This window comes from Acipenser ruthenus, chromosome 1 (genome assembly GCF_902713425.1).
Source record: "Acipenser ruthenus chromosome 1, fAciRut3.2 maternal haplotype, whole genome shotgun sequence".
Lineage (NCBI taxonomy): Eukaryota > Metazoa > Chordata > Actinopteri > Acipenseriformes > Acipenseridae > Acipenser > Acipenser ruthenus.
The window spans coordinates 98258576-98282053 of record NC_081189.1 but is presented as its reverse complement, the minus strand read 5'-3'; the positions used below and the strand labels follow the sequence as shown (position 1 = coordinate 98282053).

The following is a 23478-nucleotide window of genomic DNA, read 5'->3' as shown; positions in this document are numbered from 1 at the left end:
ATGAAATAAACAAGCATCAATGAACTCCCTTTTGATCATCTTCTAACACATTCCTGTTTTACGTGTATCTTTGCTGTGGCTTTTTTTATAAGTAATATAGACTGGGATTCACTTAAACTAAAAGAACGGAAGAAACTACAGTAAAAGTAAATTTCGGCAAAGAGATTGGGATGGCGATCTAACAGATATTTCAATTAATTGGTGGCATTGTAATCTTTTTTGTTGTTAGTATTATGATCTTTTAAATATGTTTTTGATAATGTATTGTATCCCTGCAGTTTATATTTTATTTTAATAAATTAAAATGATCAGGTCTTCATATATTTATATAAAAAAAGTGGTTAAGTTTAATAAGATGTGTCATAAATATCTAATATTACTCGCATTTTAATAAAGAATTTATTAAAATGAACTGTTTTTTTTTATTCTTGGATTATTAAATTGGTTAAATAAACTGCATGTCCTGTGGGTGAAATTCAATGTGTTTATTTCTTATCAATTTCATTTTTATTTTTTTTCTGTGATAAACTAGCTGATGGTTTCTGGGGTCAGCTTTTGTAAAAGCAACAGGATCTCATCTCACTGTGGCTCTGGTCACATGACTTCAGCTCAATGATACTGCAGGAAAGATGATCTTCAAGTTGCTACGACAACAGTGTGTGCTTTGAGGAAAGACAGTTCTAAATGACTAATTCCTTTGCTGTTTAGCACTTCCCAGGGAAGTACTATCCTGCATGACTCAGACAGGAAGTCAGGCTGGTAATTATTTATCCAGCTTGCCTGCAGTTTGAAAAATATATTTAATCCTTTAGCATATTTTTTTTATTTTTTATGCCAATACATTAATATGTCTTTGTCATGATGCTCGGAAAAGACTACATGCTGGCCATTGTAATTGTGAATTACGAGGGTAGGTATGGATTCACTTATTATAATGTGCTTGCAAGAAACTGAAGAGTGAAGAGTAAAGTTCATTTTGTATTCAAGCTTATACCTTGCAGCACATGGGAGACATTTATTGCTTTGTAATAAAGCAATTTCATTAAAAAGGCAGTTTTACAGCCTTGAAATATTGTTTCCCAGCATTTATAGACTGCAGGGAACTTATTGTAATTCTGGGGGTTACACCGGTCGGAGAATCAATGCGTAATATGTTCAGTTGTGTGCCTGATCAGATTACAGATAACACAAGCATAACCTAAGAGAAGGAAGACCGAGATAGTCAATCATGTGCCTCGAAGTTCTCTGTATGGTTCAAGGCAAACGTTAATGTTGTCTTTTATATGCTTGTTTTTCTCTCTCCTTCATCAAAATGAAAAGTAATATCTCAGCTGGGACTTGGTAAAATATCTCCAGCTTGTCATTGTACACAACTAACCCAATAATGCTCCTGTTGGGTCGGGAGCGCTGTGATGTTAAGTTTAAGCTGGACAAGTGTGAGAGACTAACAGTGGTTGCTTAGGGGGCCACGTTTCCTTTTGGGTTGCTGTGGGTCACAAAGCCACCTCCACAGCTGGTCTCTAATCAGAGTAGTCACAGCTCAGTAGCCTGGAGCGGGGAAGTCTGGGAGGTACTATAATAGACTGTTCAGAGAGAAGTCAAAGATGAATGAATTTCTGTGGTTTGATATAATTAGCCATTATGAAGGTACCTAAAAATAAGACAATGCCTCTGGATCTAGTCACCAGTAAAAGTATGCAGTAACTTTTTAAAATTAGACAGCAAGAGGCTAGGGGGTGCAGTGGGTCTCTGTTATCTATTTACTTTTATGAAACCTGAAATACAAGGGGATTGAGTTTTTGTTTCTCAGCCATGAAACAGCCATTGTGCTATGATTTGATACATGGAAGCAGTGCTTTGAGAGAGGACCTGGGCTTGCGGGAGCGAGGTAAGTAAGGTACATGACTGGAGCTGGACATTTGCACATTGCATATATATACTGTATATGTGGGTGTATATATACGCGGACACTAACTTCACTTTTTGTACAATGGCATACCTTCCTACTTTAGTTTTCGGTTTCTAAGTGTTAATGTTTTGTATTTATTTATTTATTTTTTTCCAGCTGATATATGGAGTGACCAGTCATTTCAGACCGATCCTGACCTGCCCCCGGGCTGGAAGAAAATCAATGACATAGGTGGTATATATTACTGGCACATACCAACAGGAACAACCCAATGGGAACGCCCTGTCTCCTTATCAGCTGACATCCAGGGGTCACGAAATGGGTCACTGAGTTCAGTTACCCCGTCTCCCACTCCAGAAAATGAGGTAAGCTCGTAATGGCGGCTTCAGCATGAAAAAAAAAAATATATCGAAATAATAATATAAATAAACAAAAAAATATTGTTCATTACAGATTTTTCATTACGGATAGTTCCTGGCATTTATCATTTTTACAGATTAGTACTATTAAAATAAAGTCATTAAAAACTGAAGTCATTAGAAACCTCATGGATCATCTCAGCCAATCAGGCTTCGAGTTAAATGGTCCTTGTCTTACCAGTAAATGCCCTCTAAAGCTCACAGGAATTTAGGACTCACTTTAAATGGCAAAGTACCTAACTTGATCCTGTCTAAAATATAACCCAGAACACGTTTTACAAATGTTTTCATACACAAACACTTTTTTGTTAAGTCTATGGCCCTGGACACTAAATTACTGCCAGTTTTCTAGCGGGTAATGACTGATGCAACAGATATGAATGTTGAATGAGAGGGCAGTATATGTTGCTAATATTATTGCAAACACAAGATTGGAATTGTTGTTTTGAGTAAGTGATTACTCCAATACTGCCTTGGTATGATCACTGCATGATGTTGGAAAGATTCTCATTAAATTCAATGTAACTATTATTTTAAAAAGCTATAGTTCTCTAATTAAATGAACACTCCCATATACAGTAAGCGACCATGTGGAGGTTCTGATATAAGGGACATGGTATGGAAACAGTTACATCTATCCTAAAAACATTGCTGTATTGTTTTCTTGTCCAAAACTTAAATTACATTCACATTTTACAGCACTTTATGTTACTTACTTATTTGGATTACAGCCATATCTTTAACAGTTATTCTGTGGGGTGTTTCACATTGTCTTTTAAATACATGAATGCAGACTTACAAATCTATGTAATTGCTTCCCTCAGCAATATTTTTTTAATTTCTAAATTCAGCTGGTTTCGTTGTTGAGATTACTATCTCACTGGCATAATGGCTCTCAAGTATGGCAATGATGTGTTTTAAATATTTCTAAGATTTGAAATATTTACTTACGGGTAATGGTGATTTAAGATTTTAAATGAGTGTATTTCTAATTCTGTGGTCTCTCCCCTGAACCAGTCCTTACATGGCAATGCAGATTATGGATGACAGACTTGTATGTGGGTAGCCTAATTAATTGAAATCTACAGTATATGCCTGTGAAGAAATAGAGGTTTGTGCTATCCACAGTGGCTTATGACATCCCAGATGAGATTTTGGGGGGTTTTCACACATTTAAAATCATTGTTTACCCCCTTATGATTTAACACCTTAATTAAGCAACATTTTATGTGCCCCAAAACCTTTGTACTACATTAATTGTCAAACTCCACTTACGTTACAGGGTGACAATGAACCTGATTTTGCAGTTGCTATGTGTTTTGATATAAACCGAGTTCTGTTATCACAGACAGTTCTGCCAGAGTTATCAATAACCAGCTACTGGCACTTTGATACTGAACAATTTTACATTTTTGAAAAGCTGTTTTCATTATTCTTAACACACAGTATGTAACAGTTGTTCTTTGTTTGCACTGTCTGCTCATTTCCTTTCTCTTCTCAAAGCCGTCTGTGGTACATTATATCCTATTAATCATCCAATCATCCCTTATAACTTGTCTTGCCTGTTTACTGAAGAGAACTGTTAATTTTCAGCCCTTAATAGCTGTTTGAGCTCATATAAAGTGATGCCTTTGGGAGGATTTGGCATCTATGGCAACGTTCCTAGGACTTGCAGTGCTGCTTGTATCTTTATCCCTGGACTTTCATTGATTTTATTCTGCGTGTTTACCAGGTTTTCTCATGTAGGAATACATCGTCTCCACTGTCATTCCTTATAACAGGATCTTTTTCTCGGCCTCCTTATTTCTGACTTGTTTTTTGTGTCCCCAGCAGGCAGAGACTCAGAATGAGGTGTTTCATCGGCCTGCAATCTGGCCTGCAAGCAGCGCGTCAGAAGACTCCGCTGAGCAGCCTGCCATCTCATCCTCTGACAGCACCGTGCCCTCCTGTGGCTTTGTTAACAGTTGTTACTTTGTAAGTTGGAGTCTCGTTCTGTTGCAGCTGATTGGGGAAAAAGATAAATTATATAAATTACTTTATATCAACATTATATCACCATTTGCAGCTTGTGAACTCCCCCTATATGCCTTGCCTGGTTAGCATTTTGTCTTTCTGTATTGCTTTTCTCTTACATTCTAACCACTTTCAAGTCTTGTTTACGGGTAACATTTTTCTGCTAACTTCCAGCTTTGGGTAAGTGAGCAGCGATGGTGGTAACAAATGACACATTAGGAACATGCACATGGTAGAAAGAATTTTGAGTCGGGCTCCCGAGTGGCGCCTCCAGTAAAGGCACTCTGCGTGGAGTGCAGGATGCGCCCTATAGCCTGGAGTTCGCCGTTCCCAGGGGGTGGCGCACAATTGTCAGAGCGCCTCCCTGCGTGGGGAGGGCTTAGGTCGGCAAGGGTGTCCTCGGCTCACTACACACAAGTGACCCCCATAGACAGGCCAGACGCCTGCAGGCCTGTCTGCAAGCAGCCCAGAGCTACGTGGTCCTCTGAAGGTAGCTGCATGGTGGGCCTGCAGAGTGAAAAGAAGTGGACAGCTGATGGTACACGTTTCGGAGGACGCGTGTGCTCGTCTTCGTCCCTCCTGAGTCAGAGCTGGGGTTGCAGCAGTGAGCCAGGCTGCATATTGGGCATTTCAAGTTGATGAGAGAATGGGATAAAAACCAATTGGCGATTCCAAAAAATAAAATAAAAAATAATAATAATTTTGATCTTGCACCACAGCATTTTACATTACTTTTTTATTGCCCATGGTAATTTCTTACCCTTCCACACACAAAAAAGTGTTGCCTAGTTGCTGTAGTCTTCTGTTTTTCCACAACATGAATTGGCTTGCCTCTTTCCCTTGAGGTTCAGGTATGTGTTTTTTATTTACTTATTTTTTTATTTTTTGTATTTGTAAAATTTGTACCATGATAGTAAACTTCAGATTGTAAGCAGGGGAAATGTCCACTCTGAGTAGAAGCCTGTCGTATTACTAACCCAGTCTGTCAATAACGTGCAGTGTCTTGTCTTTTTCCCCTTTTTATCAATGTGTTTCCCTTCACCTGTGTGAATAACTATATGTCTAGAAACAGCCATGGAGTGATTTTGCTGTGCTGAATGGGGGAAAGATTGATAGTGAAATTTGGAAGGCAAGTATATATGTATGTATGTATGTATGTATGTAAGAACTGTCAGTTTTGGATTATTTTGAATGACTTGTGCATGGCAGTTGCTACCTCTTTTTTCCCCCCACCAAGCATTCTGCTCTGCTGCCTGTACAGATTGATGTGTGATTTAAAGTGGCGGAAGTAAGGCACCCCGTAGTGAACGATATTGCTTCTGAACTGTCAGTAAGATCTACGGTAATAAAAATGCAGTGACAACTGCAAGGCATGTATTAGTCAAGTGAAAAAAGATTTACAGGATCAATTTTCTGCATGCCAGTGCACCAAAGGATTGCAAAGCATTTTGTTGTTTGTTTTGTACAAACGTTTCTTTTTTTTTGTACAAAGGCTATAGATTCATGAAGAGGGTGCACTGACTCATTGTCAATGCTTTTCATTCTAGGATCTGCAAGCAGCCACAGTAAATCCTGACCCCAGTCTAAAGGAGTTTGAAGGAGCCACCTTGCGCTATGCCTCTTTGAAACTCAGGTATGTCAGTGCTCCTCGGTGTTGGAATCACTATTGGAGTTGTATCTGCAGTCTGCTGACGTCTCTATCTAATTCTGTTCTGCTGTTCTTAGAAATGTGTCCCAGTCGGACGAGGAGGATTCCTGCAGCATTAACAGTGACCCAGAAGTCAAGGTCAGTCCAACATGTTTAGTGGCTAGGAAGTAATGGAGATTGGGCTTGTCACAATCGCTGAGACGCAACCTCATTCTCGTTCACAGTCCTATTAAGCAAGCCAGGTTGGGTTCTGCCACTTTGTATGTATGTTCTTTGGTGTATTAATGAAAACTGCCATTGTGACTTAAGGATTAAAGTCGACAATTACAAATCTGTAATTATTTGAAATGTTGACTTTAAAAAAAAAAAACAAAAAAAAAAAAACTTTTGGGGCTTTTGAGTAAAACAATCAAACTGCAGGCTTTTGAGTAAAACAAACTACTATTTCTGTGATTTCACAAATATCACAAACCAGACATTTGATCTATCCTCTTGTAAACCAAAGAAGCTGCTTAATGTTCAATGAGATTATATATTCCTGTAAACTTAATTACATAAATCATTACAGCTTCACCCAGTTACACAACTGTGTAAAGTGCTGGTGCTGTTTGCCTCCTACCTGATAGCTGTGAAGGGACCAAAGTGCTGAGATTTAGAGTGATGACAGATTAAAGATGAGACAAATACTACACGTAATGGAATACACCCAATACTCCACATCGCACTGTAGCTGTTGGCAATGTATTTTATTAATACAGTATAGTCATACAGAAATGATCCAGTGATATATAAAGCATTTTTTTTCTAGAGACCTATGCCCATTTTTAAAAACCAAGGGAAGACTTGAATGATAAAATTAACAGGCAGGAGTGATTTATCAAGCCCAGAGTGTGTTGAAATTTGGCCAGGATACCAGAAAACATATCTTGTACTATAAATATTATCCTGGGATAAAATGTAGAATTGTATTTTGTGAGTCATACCAAGTACATTAAGTACATACAGTACATACGTCTGCCACACTTCACAGATTTCTCCATCTGGAAGAAATTATAATCCAGTTGTCTTGAAACTTGCTATTAACATTATTTAGCACAAGTTATTGACTATCAGATTCTGGGGATATAGGAGGTTTCTGTGACCTCTTATCTGTCCCTCTGTACATCACACATACATTTTTGCAGATATCTGGACAATCAATTATCAATTTGTCATAAAACTTGGTAATCTTATTCTATACCACTCTGTATACATCATGGTCATGGTGATAGAATTTACTTTAAGAATTTGAAGCCATGGGTGAGGGGGGATATGTTACTGAAGTATTGTTTTTATTAGATGGAAGTGAAGGACTTTTTTTTCTTCTTTTTTTGGTAAATGGGAAAACAAGCCCTGACCTACCCATGATCAAGCTGCAATTCAAAACAAACGGGTATCCCACAAAACAAATTGCAAACACAATAAAATCCATCCATCAAGAAACCATAACAAAATCACCTTGAAAGGAAATCCTGCTTAGGATGTACATTTTAAAAAGTGTTCTTCGGGGACTCAGACCGTTAAATGTCTTAAATACTGGTTTGTATTGTAATACAAACATGGTCATTTTTTTCCTACCAAATTTGAAGCAGTGTTTGTTCATATATTTGAACAATCTTCAGAAAATGATGTCCATGTCCAGTAAACCTAGTGCTAGTTAATTTACTAGATGGAAAGTGATTTAATTATAGCAGGCATACATGTATGTAAGGGTTAATAAGGCATCTGGTTATTCTAAATAATGTGTAAGCTACTCTGAGTAACCCTTTCAGTCCTGGCAGACCTCAAGGTCCCTCCTTAGCTCCGTATGTTAACATATGCTGTAAGAAATCATGCTGGGGCCTCACGGGACTCCTAGGTCCTAGTCTGAGGTAGTATATACACAAAATATTTTTGGTCCTGTTCTCATGGATACTCAACAAAGGAGTCTATTCTTCAGCTCGACAGAAATGAAAGGGTTAAATGTACCAATGTAGTGCCTTGTCTTTTACATTTCTAATTGTCTTGAAATCTTGTTGTTTGAGATTAATTAGGAAGGCTTTTAAAATGATCTGCATATACTACGTATGCTTCCTTGTAATTATTTTTGTGGAAACAGACATTGGTCTGTATTTCTGTAAGAAATAGCAAGTAGAATGCATGCTCGAATTGCAATGCTGCCACCTCCTGGTAATGCTATACACCTGCAGATTTCAGGCTTTCTCACTATTTATTGTGTATTCACAGTGAAGCTACAGAGAAGGCAAGACATCGTTTTTAATGTGTTACTTAATATTATTTATATAAGGCCAGACATTTTTTTGAGACCGTTTTAGCACTTGCAGCTTAACTTCTACTAATTTTGACAACTTACAGTAGTGTAGGAGAGTGGTAGAGGGACATGGAGGACAATTAGGAAGGTGGAGATTAATTTAATCACAATAAGACTACATTTGTTGGGCTTCAGTGGCCTTGTTGTGTGTTTACTTGTTGTTATGTTAAGTGGCTACACACATGCTATTGCTGCACCCAGTAAAACTCAAGTGCACGTAGTCACACCTATATCACATTTGTTTAGTAGTTTTTGAAGGATGCTTCCTTTCATGTTTAATGCTCTAAACCTGTATAATTACTCAGGATCACAACACATCACTGTTTAGGGCAGAGAGGTTCCAGTGGTTCTGCATCACGTTCTGTCTAGGTCTTTCTCCAGCCTGTACTGTTGTCATGCAGAGTCGTTGCCGAGGGCTGGAGTGACACGATGCAGACTGGGTGTCTGCAGCAGGCTGGACTTGGCCCGGTGCCACACACAGCATTAAAGTGTCTGCTGTCTGAAAAGAGAGACTGCGGATAAATAATGCATTACCGTTACAATAAAAAAGAAATAAACCTTCTGCCCCTAAAAAGCTTTTTCAGAGTTGTTCTGAAAAAGCTAAAAAAAAGAAATTAAAAATAAAAATCAATCATGCTTCTCAGTTTGACTATTGGCCTGGTTTTTATTCTCTGTTGATAAGGTGCCCATTGCTGTACCTGCAGAAATAGACTGTAATTAGTCAGTTGTGTGTAAGATAGACTTTAAAATAAATACTTAGGTTTTAAAATAAATTTATAGATGCATTAGTTATTTGATCAATTGGTTTACAAATTTCTTTATTTTTAAATAAAGCTTTCATAACCCTTTCAAGAGAAAATGTAAAATATGTTAAGTTATAGACCTGAAGGTATATTGATGAACTAGTGTTATCTCCTGTGGGCTTCTGTGCAATAAAAGTAATACAAAAAAAAAAAGAAATCTCACATGACCAGAAATGATTCCTGTTTGATCATCGATCAATTCATTGTGTAAATGGTCAATGGCAGGTTATGTTACCTCACACCGAGCACAGTGCCCCCACACTGCTGACAGGTGCCAGTAAATGTTCATCATTGGCAGGGAGGAGAATGAAGTGGAATGGGGGGGTCTGTGCTTTTCCAGATACAGAACTGAATTTGCCACGAAATGTTAAACAATGGCCTTTAATTCGAGGCACATTCAAGCCTCTTTTCTCCTGGGTTGTATCTCCTAAATGTTTTATAACAAGAACTGAAACCATGGAGAGTACTGTATAATGCACTGTGTAAACCCATAGCTACTTGAGCTAACCAAGGCCTCTTAGAGGGATGAATACACTTAAAAGCAAATCCTATTCTTCATCAATAGATTACATCTATTAACACTTAATTTACATACTGTGGTGGGGCCTGAAATTGCATCTGCAGCTGCCTGCCCAGTTTTTAACGCTATCCGCAGTGCTTGGAAAAGGAAGTGAAACGAGAGGAGAAAAAAGGCAATGTAGAGCATGAGCATTGGAGGAATAGAGAAGATACTCAAATGCTGCTTATTTTCACTTGACAGAATTATTGAAATTATTGCCAGAACCAGGATAATATCCTTGTCTGCAGTGGCTTTGTGATAATTGAGACTTAAAGCTACTGTGTCCCACAGTTATGTTAACATTGAAATCCAATTTCTTGTTTTTCGTACAGCGTGTATCCATCTGCACATTCTCTGTTTTTTTTAGAAGACAGACTGTGTTAATCAGTTTGTTTACATTCCCCAAAAGCAGACGAATCCACTGTCCCCTTTTAAAACATGCACTGGTGAAGGCACAATCCAAGCCTTGTTTAGTATTACCTCTTGAAAACGTGTTACATGACTACTTTCACAAAGTGAAATAGGCAAGCTCCTGCTGCTACCTGCAGTGGTAGAATAATATGAAAGACTCGTGGATGCTTTGTTAAAAAAAGAAAAAAAAATCAGGATACACACATAAAACCTGTATTTTCAACATGCGCTTCTAGTAGAACTTATTGTGAAAAATACAAACTGAAAATGCATGGGCCAACTAGAAGTAAGCTGTGTGTTGAGCTGTCTACTGTTTTTGCTCCAGTCATTCTGACTAGATTTTAAGTATGCAGACCTTGACCTTCATCCAGCATAAATTACTGTGTCATAAATAATTGTCTAGTTTTGTCCCATGGTGAAAGTCACAATCCTAGCTGAGTGTTATAGCTTCCATCGATGGATTACTGCGATTCCCCGATGTAGCATCACCACACCACACCATTCATTGTTCAGAGCAGGTTATATTGACATTGCAAAGTTCATGCTCCATTGTTCCAGACTTCAAACACCCTGTGTGTGCATTCTGTTTTAATAGCGTTACACCCAGACAAATTGAGTGTGTGTGGCATCTGAATGTATACGTTATTTCTGGTAGTTTTATCATATGAAATATAAAGATATAAAGTTATTTTCATCATCCACTCCTTTTATTCTGTCCATGTAACACAGTGGGGATGTGAACTGGATGTGGTTATGTATCCTCTTTTAATGTTGGCAAGTAAAAATATTGAGGCAGAGATTGCTGCTGTATTAAGAGATGCATGTAATAAGATAAATGAGATGTAACCCACACTATTTAAACTTTAACCAATATCTGTATTCAAATAAAGACGATATGCAGCGGTGTGCTGAGCACATTATTTCCTTTGTGTGAAAGTTTCACTGGGTTATGCCAAAGAGCAAGGGAAAAAAGGGCCATAAAGTGGCTTTGTAGTTTTTCGTTTACAGTTTTTTGGGATGCTCTCTTTCTACATTTCAGTTGATAGAAAGGGTCTTACTAAATTCTAAAGGCACTAGAGTGGTGAATAATTTAGTTTATCATGCATCTTCAGCTAATCTGTTAGGAGAGCTGGGCCAGGATGTAGATTCTCAACTTCACCTTGTTCAAAGGCACCTCTGGAATATGGTATTTTTTTAGCATGGTCCTATCTGACTCATTTCAAGTTTACATGGATTTCTCCTAAAAGATGTAGGGGGAGATCTTTTTCTACACGTTGTACAAAAAACATAAATGTAACTTAAAAAATAGAGGAGAGCAATCTTTGTTCCTCCTTTTAACATTAGCCAGTATTTTTTAGGAACTCAGAAGCAGGAATTGAGTACATTGTTACATCTGGGTAAATTAAAAGATTTACTGGCAAAGACCTGCTGAGACCAAAGTCCTGTCCCTGTGCCTCTCAACAATAATATTGCAATATTACATTTCCTGATAATGTCTGGGCTTTTCTGTTTTAGCTTCTGTATTTACTTGTACTACCTCTTAGAGAACTTTTCTTTCTCATTTTTAGCAGCTCACTGGCACATTTAAAGCCACTGTAACTAAAAATTGCACTCCTTATTTGGTGGAAGCATTCATCGTCTTGTTTTCACATTTTGTTTAACTGAAATGATTTCCATGTGTTCAGAAGGTATAAAAGCCTTGCTTTTCTACTCCCTGGAATTGTATGCTCTGCTTCCAACATTATTAAGCACATCAAGGTCCAGATTTATCAATATAGTTACACCGAAAAAAAAAAAAAAAATATATATATATATATATATTTGTGAAAGTAAAATGAAACTATATAATAAAAAAACACAGAAAACCCTGTCTTTGGGGGTTAATTTGAGTACTGAAATATATTCCCATTATAAATTAAAATTATAAGCAGCTTGGTTTTAAATAATGCAACTCTGTCTTGGACATACCCCAGGTCTGTCCCATATTGCAAGGTGAGACCCACAGTGTAATCCCACATTGCTTTGTACAGCTGTCATCCCATATTTTTGTTAGATTTAGCAGCAAAAATACACCAAAAGGAATCAAAACCCCACTTAGAATATTTTATGTTCTTAGATGTTACCAAAAAATGTTTTCATTATGTCTCACATTTAGAGCACATTTGAAGTCTGTATATGATCGCAGTTAAGCTTCCACAGTAAAATTTTAAATATGTAATGTGTAGTTATTCATAGTTGCCACATGGTGGCAGCACTTCACAGGACAGAGTATGATTAGTGCAGAACCAGTATCGTTTTACAAAATCTTAAATACAGGATTTGCTAGTTTCTTCATATATATATATATATATATATATATATTAGGCTTAGATGTAGATAGTAAATCTGGGCTTAGATGTAAATAGTAACTCTGGTACCATATATATATATATTACACACACACACACACACACACACACACACACACACACACACAGAGTAGATGCCGGTTATTAGCAACCCTGATAGACAACTTTCAGTTATTAGCAACATTTTCCCACTTATTGACGTCTTTATTACTAGTTGCCAGTGTTACAGAGCGCACTTGCATGGTTTATGCGCATACTTCATGCAGCTTTTATAACACACTGACTTCGCAACTGTGTATTTCTGGCAGACTGAGGCAGAACCATGGCTCTGAAACTGGCTCCGAAGCTGCACACACAATTGAGATGAATTTACAGCGGGATGTGGTACATTGTAAAAAGCAGACAACATTGGACAATTTCTTATTTTAAAATTGTGTTCTTTAGAATTTATTGTAAGTACAACACATTTCTTATGTTTGCTTTACTCATTGTAAGGACAATTGTATTACATCGCTGTGTAGTGCTATTTATGCCTACTCCTTTTTTTGTTTTACACACGCGTGAAGTAAACAGTTATTTTTTCAATTTGTGTGTGTGTGTGTATACACAGTGCTCCTTGACTATAATGCGGGTCTCGGAGAACACACAATATAAGCGTTATAACCGAAGAGCGTTATTAACGGGGGAGAGGGTGGGGTGCGCTGCGGGACACATAACACAGATCTGACTAAAATACAAAATAAAAGAACTCCCTCTCTATAATGCATATGTAGTGAAGCAAAAATGTAACTCGGTGAATTAACCATGCATAAAGCACCATGTAATCAAAGCTATATTTAAAAAAAAAAAAAAAAAGGGGAACATTCCCACTCATGGATCATTTTAAGTAGCAGTTTTTAAACTATAAATAGCCTGGCTAAATGGCGGTTGGGAGTTCGAAGAGACAGACAAGCAAACCAAGTTTAAGAAGGAGAGCGGGTCAGGAGAGGGGAAGAGGGCTGCGGGAGCGGGGCTGAAGCGCCTCGTCTCCCGGAGAAAGCCGCAGCTCCTCTCGCAGCAAAAAAGTAATTACATTAGGAAAGATAACTACATAATAGGCCTCATATTTATTTAGTTATAAAACAAATGCTGAATAAGATGTCTGTGTTATATTAAGTGCCAGTGCAGCTTTTCTTCAGTTCAGATACTGTATCAAAAGGGAGAGACAGAAACGGAACGTAGACTGAGAAGTTGTTTACAGTTTGAACAACACCGGTACTGTATTTACTGTTGAAATATTGCATGAATCACTAGAAGAGCGAATTGGGGGACATGCTGTAGGAGCGTTCTATCCGAGGCGCATTATAACAGAGAGTCATAGCGAGGGAGCACTGTGTTATATATATCTATATCAGGGTTTCCCCTGGGTTCTAGATTTTTGTAGTAACTAGTGACTAATCCTTTCTAAAAACATTAGTCACTCCTTATATTCAGTAGTCACTACTGGCACACAGCTCAAGTCTTCAAGGGTGTTATGAATCCTGTTTTTATTTTATACCTTAAGTCACTGTATTGACCAAAACAATTATTTCATCAAACCATTTTAATAATGCTCTACAGTTTAAATAAATTGGTCATTTACAGATGTAAACTTTTAGAACTTTAAAACTCAAGAACCAGATTTATTTGCCCTGAAAAGCTACATATAGGCACAGAATGCATTATGAAGTACTTATACCAGGATTTATTTATTTATTGCAATTATTTTGCACCATTTCATATGGCAATGGTACACAAATAAATCAATATTCCATAACCAACAAACTTATTTCTATATTAATTTCAGGTTTCCTAAATGAAAGTACAATATTTCAGAATTGTGTTAACGCTTCAGCTAAAATCTACCAGTCTGTGGTATACAATAACATTAAAAATGTAATTGTTTACTGAGTGTTTTCATGTACTTATATGTCTTTTACAATAAAAAGAAGAAAAAAAAAAGTTAGAATATTATATACAACCCATGGAAACAGAGTTTTCCAATAAGACTGAAACTTTGCTGATTGTTTTCTTTTTCTTTTATCTGATGCTTGTTCTTTTTTGTCTGGTGTTCCGAATCCAAGTCTTCATCTTCTAAACTTGTTGTTCTGTTTGTTCCATTTCACTCTTGCTGTGGCCGCGCTGAAAAAACGAGTGGATTTTCTTCTCCGACATTTTACAGTATTGGCTAACAGTTGTGTTTTTTAATTTGCGCGCACAAGCTTACCGGTTTGAGCAGAACTCTCTGTAGTTGTGAAAGCACAGCCGCAGAAGCTATGAGATTGCAAAGAATAATGTGAGGCTGAAAGCTACAGCAGCACCTAGTACAGCCTCATAAAGCGGTCTGGGTTACCATGGTAACTGACACGCAACATGAAACTGAGGTGCTGAATGGCTGACTGCATTTACGTCGCCTACCAAGGGATGAGGACGTTGCAGAGTCAATGAATCGAGAGGCTGAGGCGCTGATCTGATCAGCAGCAGTGACTCTATGGTTTAGCAATCCCTTCTTTTGAAAGAGACGTTGTATGTGACTAACAAAAGGGATTTTTTTTTATAGTACAAACAGAAACAATCGTCACTGGCGACGATTCCACTTTTTTTTGTCGTCACTTTCAAAAAACATTCGCAAATTGAGTGACGAGCGACATATATACAGCGCAGTCCATTCATAAGAAACACTGATACAAGAATCAACCGCATACAGTGATCAAAACCACTGGGACAAAATCATTCCTATACTAACCAATGTAAAATAATCAGCTTGTAAGAATCAAGCAATCCGCGTATAAGAATCTTTCGGGACAAACTGACTGCATGTAATACGCTACCTTATCAAGTGCAATGACGTGTACAGCCAATAAAAGCTGTTTTGGAATTTGATCACATCTCACATGATTAGGCACAAACGCAGCATGGATTGTGCAGTGATGCAGGAAACACTGCATTGTTTGTAATCGAACATGACTGCGCCACTGCATTGTGCAGGTATGTTTTTTTGTGTTCTCTGTTAGTGAAAATTTGTTTCAGTAAAGTGAATACACATTCATTGAATACATACTGAGTACAGCAGTGTTATTGTGTGATATGCATGTAGAGGGAGTGGGGTTGCAGCGCAGCGCGAGGAGGAGGAGGGGGGATTGCAGAGCTTTGCTTCTCCGCTTAATGAAAAACTGAGATTTGCATCACAACAGAAAATAACGAAGCTGCAGATGCTTAAATGCAGTGGTAGTCCTGACAGTAAAATACTGTACTTCATTTTAATTCAAAGGCCATTACATGTAACACCGCACGGCAGTTAAACTAGGCACCCCCACAAGACACTCGCTTCTAAAGTATACTGTAGTAAAATAGGATTCTGCAGCCTTGGGTAAACATAATTGTGATCGTATAACAAGCTGCTTACCCACGAGGACTTGTTTTGATGTACTGTCCTCAATGATTGAGCACCATTGACATCTGTATACTGTATTTAAACTGCTGATGGAACGCTTTTTCTAATTGTAATGTGACAGAGTGGCCGAGGACAGTGTAAATTATTAGGCTGGAGTTGTAAACCGATGTTGGTTTTATTTTTCTTACACTGCGGTTGCGAAACAACCGTTAATAAATTAAACAAAATAAACCTAGCTCTAGCTGGAGCTCTACCTAACAGTACTTTGTGTGGAACAAACACTAGATCTCTTTTTACTTCTGCTTCCTTACGCCTCTATACCCCCATCACAAAGCTATCGGCTAAGCGATTTCTATCGAGGTGTCATTAACTTTAACAAGCAGTTAACCAATTGACTATTATCCATAATTCATTAAGGAAAAGCAGCTGTGGATTTTTCGTGGGCGTGCATATATGCGGGAACTCGTGACATCTAGTGGTCAGCCCATTACACTGCAGGGAACAAGCTCTTATCATTCTCATACTAAGGGCTGAACCAAATCAAACCCCAATTGCTCTTGCGAAAGAGTGTTTATGCGATAATATTGTTAGTTTCCATATCGCATTTTCTTTATCACGAAACCACAACTAGCCATTTCCAATCCGCGAAATGGGCGGAGAGAAATTTTGCAGGAGTAGGCGGGACCGCCGAAAGCAACATGAAAACAGCTGTTGACCTATCCCCAGCCGGTATTTGTGACATTTTTAAGTACAACAGGTTGAAGAACTTTACGAGAGTAACCAAATGTTTAAAACTAAAAGTTAATATCTTTAAAATGGTTAAAACATTCATACGTTCTTTATTAGTATTCTAGTTTGTTTACATTTGTTAGCCTTGAGTTTGATCGCAGTTCAATGTAACGGAGCACTGTGCCTTTAAGAAATGAATAATTTGAACAGAGGAACGTGACGTCACAGATGACGTGTGAATATGTCCATGGACTTTGTTTATATACAGTATATAAATGTATACTGTATGGTACTCACTGTTTACTATCTCTGTGATGCAGACTTTTATTTTTTTTAATCTGTCACAGTGGCACATTGCAATTCCGAAATCTTGTGCTATTTTATTCCTAGTGACTCCTTGTGGCAATGTGCCCCGCCCCTGTGTGCATGTGTGTGTTATGTGTTGTATGTTGTGTGTGTTAATGTTGGTGTATAGAGATTGGTACACGGGATATAAACGGGTCTGTGTTTCACGTGTATTTAAAAATGTAGATTTGTATTTAGGCACGAGGAGGGCACAAATCACTTCACTTGCTGGTTAAATGTAGTATGTGAGCACGGGGTTGCACAGAATTAATTCACGTTCTGGGATTCAAGTGAATAATTAGTAATTGAATCCCAGCACAACAGTATATATAGACACATTTTCATTCACTTGGGGTTGGGTGTTCGAGAGTGGAGAACGGGTGAGGAGAAGGAGGAAAGTAGTAAAGGAAAGTAAATTAAACTAAAATAACCATTTATTTTACTCATCGTGTTTGTTTGTCTCCGTGCACCGTTTGTCTGTGTAGTCCGTTTTGTTTGTCTCTTTATTTTGGCGTGAAGTGCCGTGTCCTGTTTTTGCGTTCTGTTTAAACCTTTTATTTTGTTAATAAACGCTGAGTGCTACTGAGTGACATTTTATAACGTGAAAAAACCAAAAAAAACAAAAAAAAAAATTCTGCTCGATTTTAAATTGTGAAAAAAGTAATCTCCGATCAATTCATTAGTTGATTAATCGGCCTGATTAATCTGTTAATCGGAGCAGCCCTAATACATATATATATATATATATATATATATATATATATATATATATATATATATATATATATATATATATACACAGACGTGCTCAAATTTGTTGGTACCCCTCCACAAAAAACGAAGAATGCACAATTTTCTCTGAAATAACTTGAAACTGACAAAAGTAATTGGCATCCACCATTGTTTATTCCATATTTAATAGAAATCAGACTTTGCTTTTGATTTTTTATTCAACATAATATTGTAAATAATAAAACAAATGAAAATGGCATGAACAAAAATGATGGGACCGCTAACCTAATATTTTGTTGCACAACCTTTAGAGGCAATCACTGCAATCAAACGTTTTCTGTAGCTCTCAATGAGACTTCTGCACCTGTTAACAGGTAGTTTGGCCCACTCTTCCTGAGCAAACTGCTCCAGCTGTCTCAGGTTTGATGGGTGCCTTCTCCAGACTGCAAGTTTCAGCTCTTTCCATAGATGTTCGATAAGATTCAGATCAGGACTCATAGAAGGCCACTTCAGAATAGTCCAATGTTTTGTTCTTATCCATTCTTGGGTGCTTTTAGCTGTGTGTTTTGGGTCATTATCCTGTTGGAGGACCCATGACCTGCGACTGAGACAGAGCTTTCTGTCACTGGGCAGTACGTTTCGCTCCAGAATGCCTTGATAATCTTGAGATTTCATTGTGCCCTGCACAGATTCAAGGCACCCTGTGCCAGGCGCAGCAAAGCAGCCCCAAAACATAACCGAGCCTCCTCCATGTTTCACTGTAGGTATGGTTTCTTTTCTTTGAAAGCTTCATTTTTTCGTCTGTGAACATAGAGCTGATGTGACTTGCCAAAAAGCTCCAGTTTTGACTCATCTGTCCAAAGGACATTCTCCCAGAAGGATTGTGGCTTGTCAATATGCATTTTAGCAAATTCCAGTCTGGCTTTTTTATGTTTTTCTGTCAAAAGTGGAGTCCTCCTGGGTCTTCTTCCATGGAGCCCACTTTCGCTCAAAAAGCGACGGATGGTGCGATCAGAAACTGACGTACCTTCACCTTGGAGTTCAGCTTGTATCTCTTTGGCAGTTATCCTTGGTTCTTTTTCTACCATTCGCACTATCCTTCTGTTCAATCTGGGGTCGATTTTCCTTTTGCGGCCGCGGGAGGTTGGCTACAGTTCCATGGACCTTAAACTTCTTAATAATATTTGCAACTGTTGTCACAGGAACATCAAGCTGCTTGGAGATGGTCTTGTAGCCTTTACCTTTACCATGCTTGTCTATTATTTTCTTTCTGATCTCCTCAGACAACTCTCTCCTTTGCTTTCTCTGGTCCATGTTCAGTGTGGTGCACACAATGATACCAAACAGCACAGTGACTACTTTTCTCCATTTAAATAGGCTGAATGACTGATTACAAGATTGGAGACATGTGTGATACTAATTAAAGAAACTAATTAGTTTGAAACATCACTATAATCCAATTATTTATTATCTTTTCTAAGGGGTACCAACAAATGTGTCCAGGCCATTTTAGAATATCTTTGTAGAATAAGCAATAATTCATCTCTTTTCACAGCTTCTTTGCTTTATTCTATGGCATACCAAAGGCATGCAAGTATACATGATAAAATAGCTTTTAATTTCATCACTTTTCAGGAGGAATGAAGCATTATTTCAATGAGCTGTAAGGGTACCAACAAATTTGAGCACGTCTGTATATATATATATATATATATATATATATATATATATATGATTTGCTAATTACAGTACATTGCCTCAAAGAATGGCATCAAAAAAGAAGAAGGTTTTGTCAAGACAAGCCTTCAATGAATGCTTATTAAACTTCCATGTTTGATCTTCGTTTTGCCTGAATCCCCCCAGCACACACTCCTGCTGGGAGAGCTGGAGACGGGCTGCTCGTTTCCAGACAGCCATTGATTGTCCCCACCTGCTGAGCGCACTGACATCCCCACATTGAGCCAACCAGCACTGTATAAAATTAAGTCATCATAAAGGATCAGGGAGACACTGTGCAGTAGTCTCATTCACAGAAAAATTAATCTGAGCCTTTTACTCTTATGTCGGAACTAAAAACTGGGTGTGTGTGTGTATAATTTAGATAATTTACTAAATATTAAATTAGTCACCCATGTGGACATAATCACATATATAATTGCTAACTGCATTTGAGGGTTGTATCAAAGAACTGTTGCCTGGAGGTTAGTGAAGTTATTGATGATGTCCAAAGACTGAACGTATTACTGCTCTTTTCACTTGATATCTGTTACTTTCAGTAACTTAGTATTACTTACCATTTAAAGCCTACAGATGCTGTTTCTTCATTACATCTAAATAATAGACCAGGAGTAAGTCTAAAAGGCTCAGGGGTGGTCAATTCATATCGCCCAACACCCAGAACAAAAAGGTTTCTGTGAGGGACAAGAAGTTTTACTGTTATACTTTGCCCGTAAGACAAGTACTTTTTTCTTCTTTTGCCACAACGTTCAGTTGCTAGAAGAACTTTAATTCACAATCCCTCAGTCGCACACAGTAACAAACGTGTCTAAATTCATGCAACAATACTATTACATTGCCTTTGTCTACAGTAGGTGCCCAGTAAAGTTTGACTGCCACCTCTTGGAAGAATATTTAACATAATACAAATTACAAAAACCTTTAAACAATTTTATATGTAACGGTTTAGCAATTTAATTTTTTTTAAAAAAATGTATTTAATTTGGTGGTTGGCAGTAGGTGTGATTAACTTAATTATTTTTAATATAACTTTGAAATTACTCCACAGCATTGCGCTCTTAATAAACTGCTACCTTCTTAAAATTCTGATTCGATTGTCTGCCGAGTACCCTCAGACTCTCAGGCTGCTGTGCCCACAAAACAAAATGATTTCTCTTTATCCAATGGCCATATAGGAAACAAAAACGTATTAAACAAATGTCAATTGCCATTCTTCTGGGTAATGTAGTTTAGAAACCATTCCTTTAACCCATTCTACCTGTTTAGCATAACATGACTTTCAGCTTGTGTATCAGGACAAATATCCACCGAAACTATACTGTATTATACCTTTCTAAACAGCTGAGTCTGAAGATTATTAAGAGAATAACGTTTTCACTCTATGATGAAATATACCCTATGATTTCCTAGTTTTGAATGTAAAAAATAACACCGTGTAACAATTTTTTTTTTTTTTGGTTCCTGGGTAGTAAGTGTTATTTCCTAATTGCTTATGCCTCAAAAGTATAGAAAACGGCTATTATTCCCCACAAACTTTGCTTTTGTGATCAGGACAGTGATATTTTGAAATTTACCTATTTCCAATGAGAAAACGGGCGAATTTGTGTCTTTTCGTTCACATAAAGTCATAAAAAAACAACATATGAATCCAAATTAGCATGTATTTATACTAAAGTAATACAAAAATGACTACAAAAGATTTAGAAGTGAGTAGTTTTTCGAGATTTACGATTATACTGTAAATCACTTTCACGAATCAGCCCCCAAATGTAGTCTCCCATCATGTTCTCTTTATACTGTCCTTGGTAGCGGCGTTCAAAGTCCAGTATATCCTGGTGGAAGCGCTCGCCTTGCTCTTCCGAGTACTCTCCCATGTTCTCCTTGAATTTATCAAGATGAGCATCAAGGATATGGACTTTGAGGGACATCTTACAGCCCATTGTGCCGTAGTTCTTCACCAGAGTCTCAACCAGCTCCACATAGTTTTCGGCCTTGTGATTGCCCAGGAAGCCCCGAACCACTGCGACAAAGCTGTTCCAAGCCGCTTTCTCCTTACTAGTGAGCTTCTTGGGGAATTCATTGCACTCCAGGATCTTCTTTATCTGTGGTCCGACGAAGACACCGGCTTTGACCTTTGCCTCAGACAGCTTAGGAAAGAAGTGTTGAAGGTACTTGAAGGCTGCCGACTCCTTATCTAGAGCTCTGACAAATTGTTTCATAAGACCCAATTTGATGTGCAGTGGTGGCATCAGCACCTTCCGGGGGTCCCAGCCGTACTCATCATACTTCAAGGCGTCCAGCAAGGTCTTGATGCTATTGTAATCCTCTTTGAGGTAAACCGAGTGAACCATGGGAAGAGGCGGGTACTTGTTACCATTATGGAGCAGCACGGCTTTGAGGCTCCTGGATGAGCTGTCAATGAAGGACAGTATAATGACAACATGATGGGAGACTACATTTGGGGGCTGATTCGTGAAAGTGATTTACAGTATAATCGTAAATCTCAAAAAACTACTCACTTCTAAATCTTTTGTAGTCATTTTTGTATTACTTTAGTATAAATACATGTTAATTTGGATTCATATGTTGTTTTTTTCTGACTTTATGTGAACGAAAATATCACTCCTGGTCACAGAAGCAAAGTTTGTGGGGAATAATAGCCATTTTCTATACTTTTGAGGCATAAGCAATTAGGAAATAACACTTACTACCCAGGAACAAAAATTGTGTTACATAGTGTAATGTTTAAAATGTACTCAAATTCATTTAGAATTTCTTTAGAATCTTTTTTGTTTCATTATTATTTTTGTTTTGCCATGTGTCACGCACAAAAATTAGATGGACTCAGTTTTGGGGGGTGGGGGGGTGGGCTGCAAATTGATTATCAAAGATCTTCTCTAGGAATGTGTTAGGCCTTAATCACATGCATATTTAATAGACCCCCCTCTAGTTGTGTATTCTTATTCATTGTTGTTCATATTTAGAATTGTTGGTGTTCCCTACTAAAAGCTACAGTGGAGCCTGTTTTCCCTCCACTTCCTCTTGCACTCCTCTCCCACAGATATTTCAAATTTATATAACCTACAGATGCTGAAATGTCCTCTGAAGAAAAATGCTTACAATTTAACTTGGCACAAAAATGGCACTGGAAATGCTAGCTCCATTACCTGAGTTTGTGTAATAATACTAACGCAGAGTACCTAGCTTAAGTACAACATCATTTCAATCCATTGTGGATTCCGTGTGGATTCTGCTGTGGATTCTGCTGTATCTGCACACTCAGGTTCCTTCTTGTTGTTTGCAGTGCTTTGCAGTGCGCTCTCTGGGCTGGGTGGAAATGGCGGAGGAGGACCTGGCTCCGGGGAAGAGCAGTGTTGCTGTTAATAACTGCATCCGTCAGCTCTCCTACTGCAAGAACGACATCCGAGACACCGTCGGGATATGGGGAGAGGTGAGGCGCAGCAATGGATCTCTTTTTACATAGGGACTGTTTCGCTATCACTTCCCAATATGAACACTACCCAGGTGGATTCCATGAATTTAAAACTCCACATATGAGTATCCACTCAAAGCAGAAGTGTAAAGCTGTTTTTTTGGGGTTTTTTTTTATATCGTACGGTAACTCATTTAGTTGTACATTTTTATGTATATTTGAATGTATTTCAAATATAATGGAATTGTCTTATGTATGTACAGCTATGGCCAAAAGTTTTGCATTGCCTAGAATTTTAGGATTAAGACAATAAGTAAAAAAATATATATAGGCATATGAAAGAAAAGGTTTTTTAAAAATGTACACAAAAGGTTTAAAATATTAAAAAATATTTTATTTTCGGGATGTTTCAGGCAAAAGCCCTTCAGCTGTTTAAAAAGAAAAGTAAACACAGTGCAGTAAACTTGTTGTTTTAGAATTGTAATTATACAAAAATTCTGTGGATGATGTCATGATTAAATAGAATGTTCATTCCCAGAGATTCCAAAGTTCCCAGTTTGAAGATAAACTCTCGTTCCTTTTGTTTCCAAGCAACATTTGTTCCATAGCACTGATTGATCACACAGACTG

At 37.8% G+C, this 23478-nt stretch overlaps 1 protein-coding gene across 7 annotated transcripts in view; it reads left to right on the top strand.

The window, feature by feature from the left end:
- The window catches only part of LOC117421176 (amyloid beta precursor protein binding family B member 2-like), a 128682-nt gene that overhangs the window by 59940 nt on the left and 45264 nt on the right, over positions 1-23478 (top strand). For 5 of the 7 annotated variants that reach the window (XM_059032641.1, XM_059032643.1, XM_034035229.3 and 2 more), the window contains 6 exons: positions 2066-2274; positions 4159-4302; positions 5408-5470; positions 5889-5974; positions 6067-6127; positions 22720-22866. In XM_059032641.1, coding sequence (XP_058888624.1) covers positions 2066-2274; positions 4159-4302; positions 5408-5470; positions 5889-5974; positions 6067-6127; positions 22720-22866 — 710 coding nt within the window. The remainder of the gene's footprint in view (positions 1-2065; positions 2275-4158; positions 4303-5407; positions 5471-5888; positions 5975-6066; positions 6128-22719; positions 22867-23478) is intronic. The other 2 variants (XM_059032642.1, XM_059032644.1) reach the window with 2 other exon arrangements.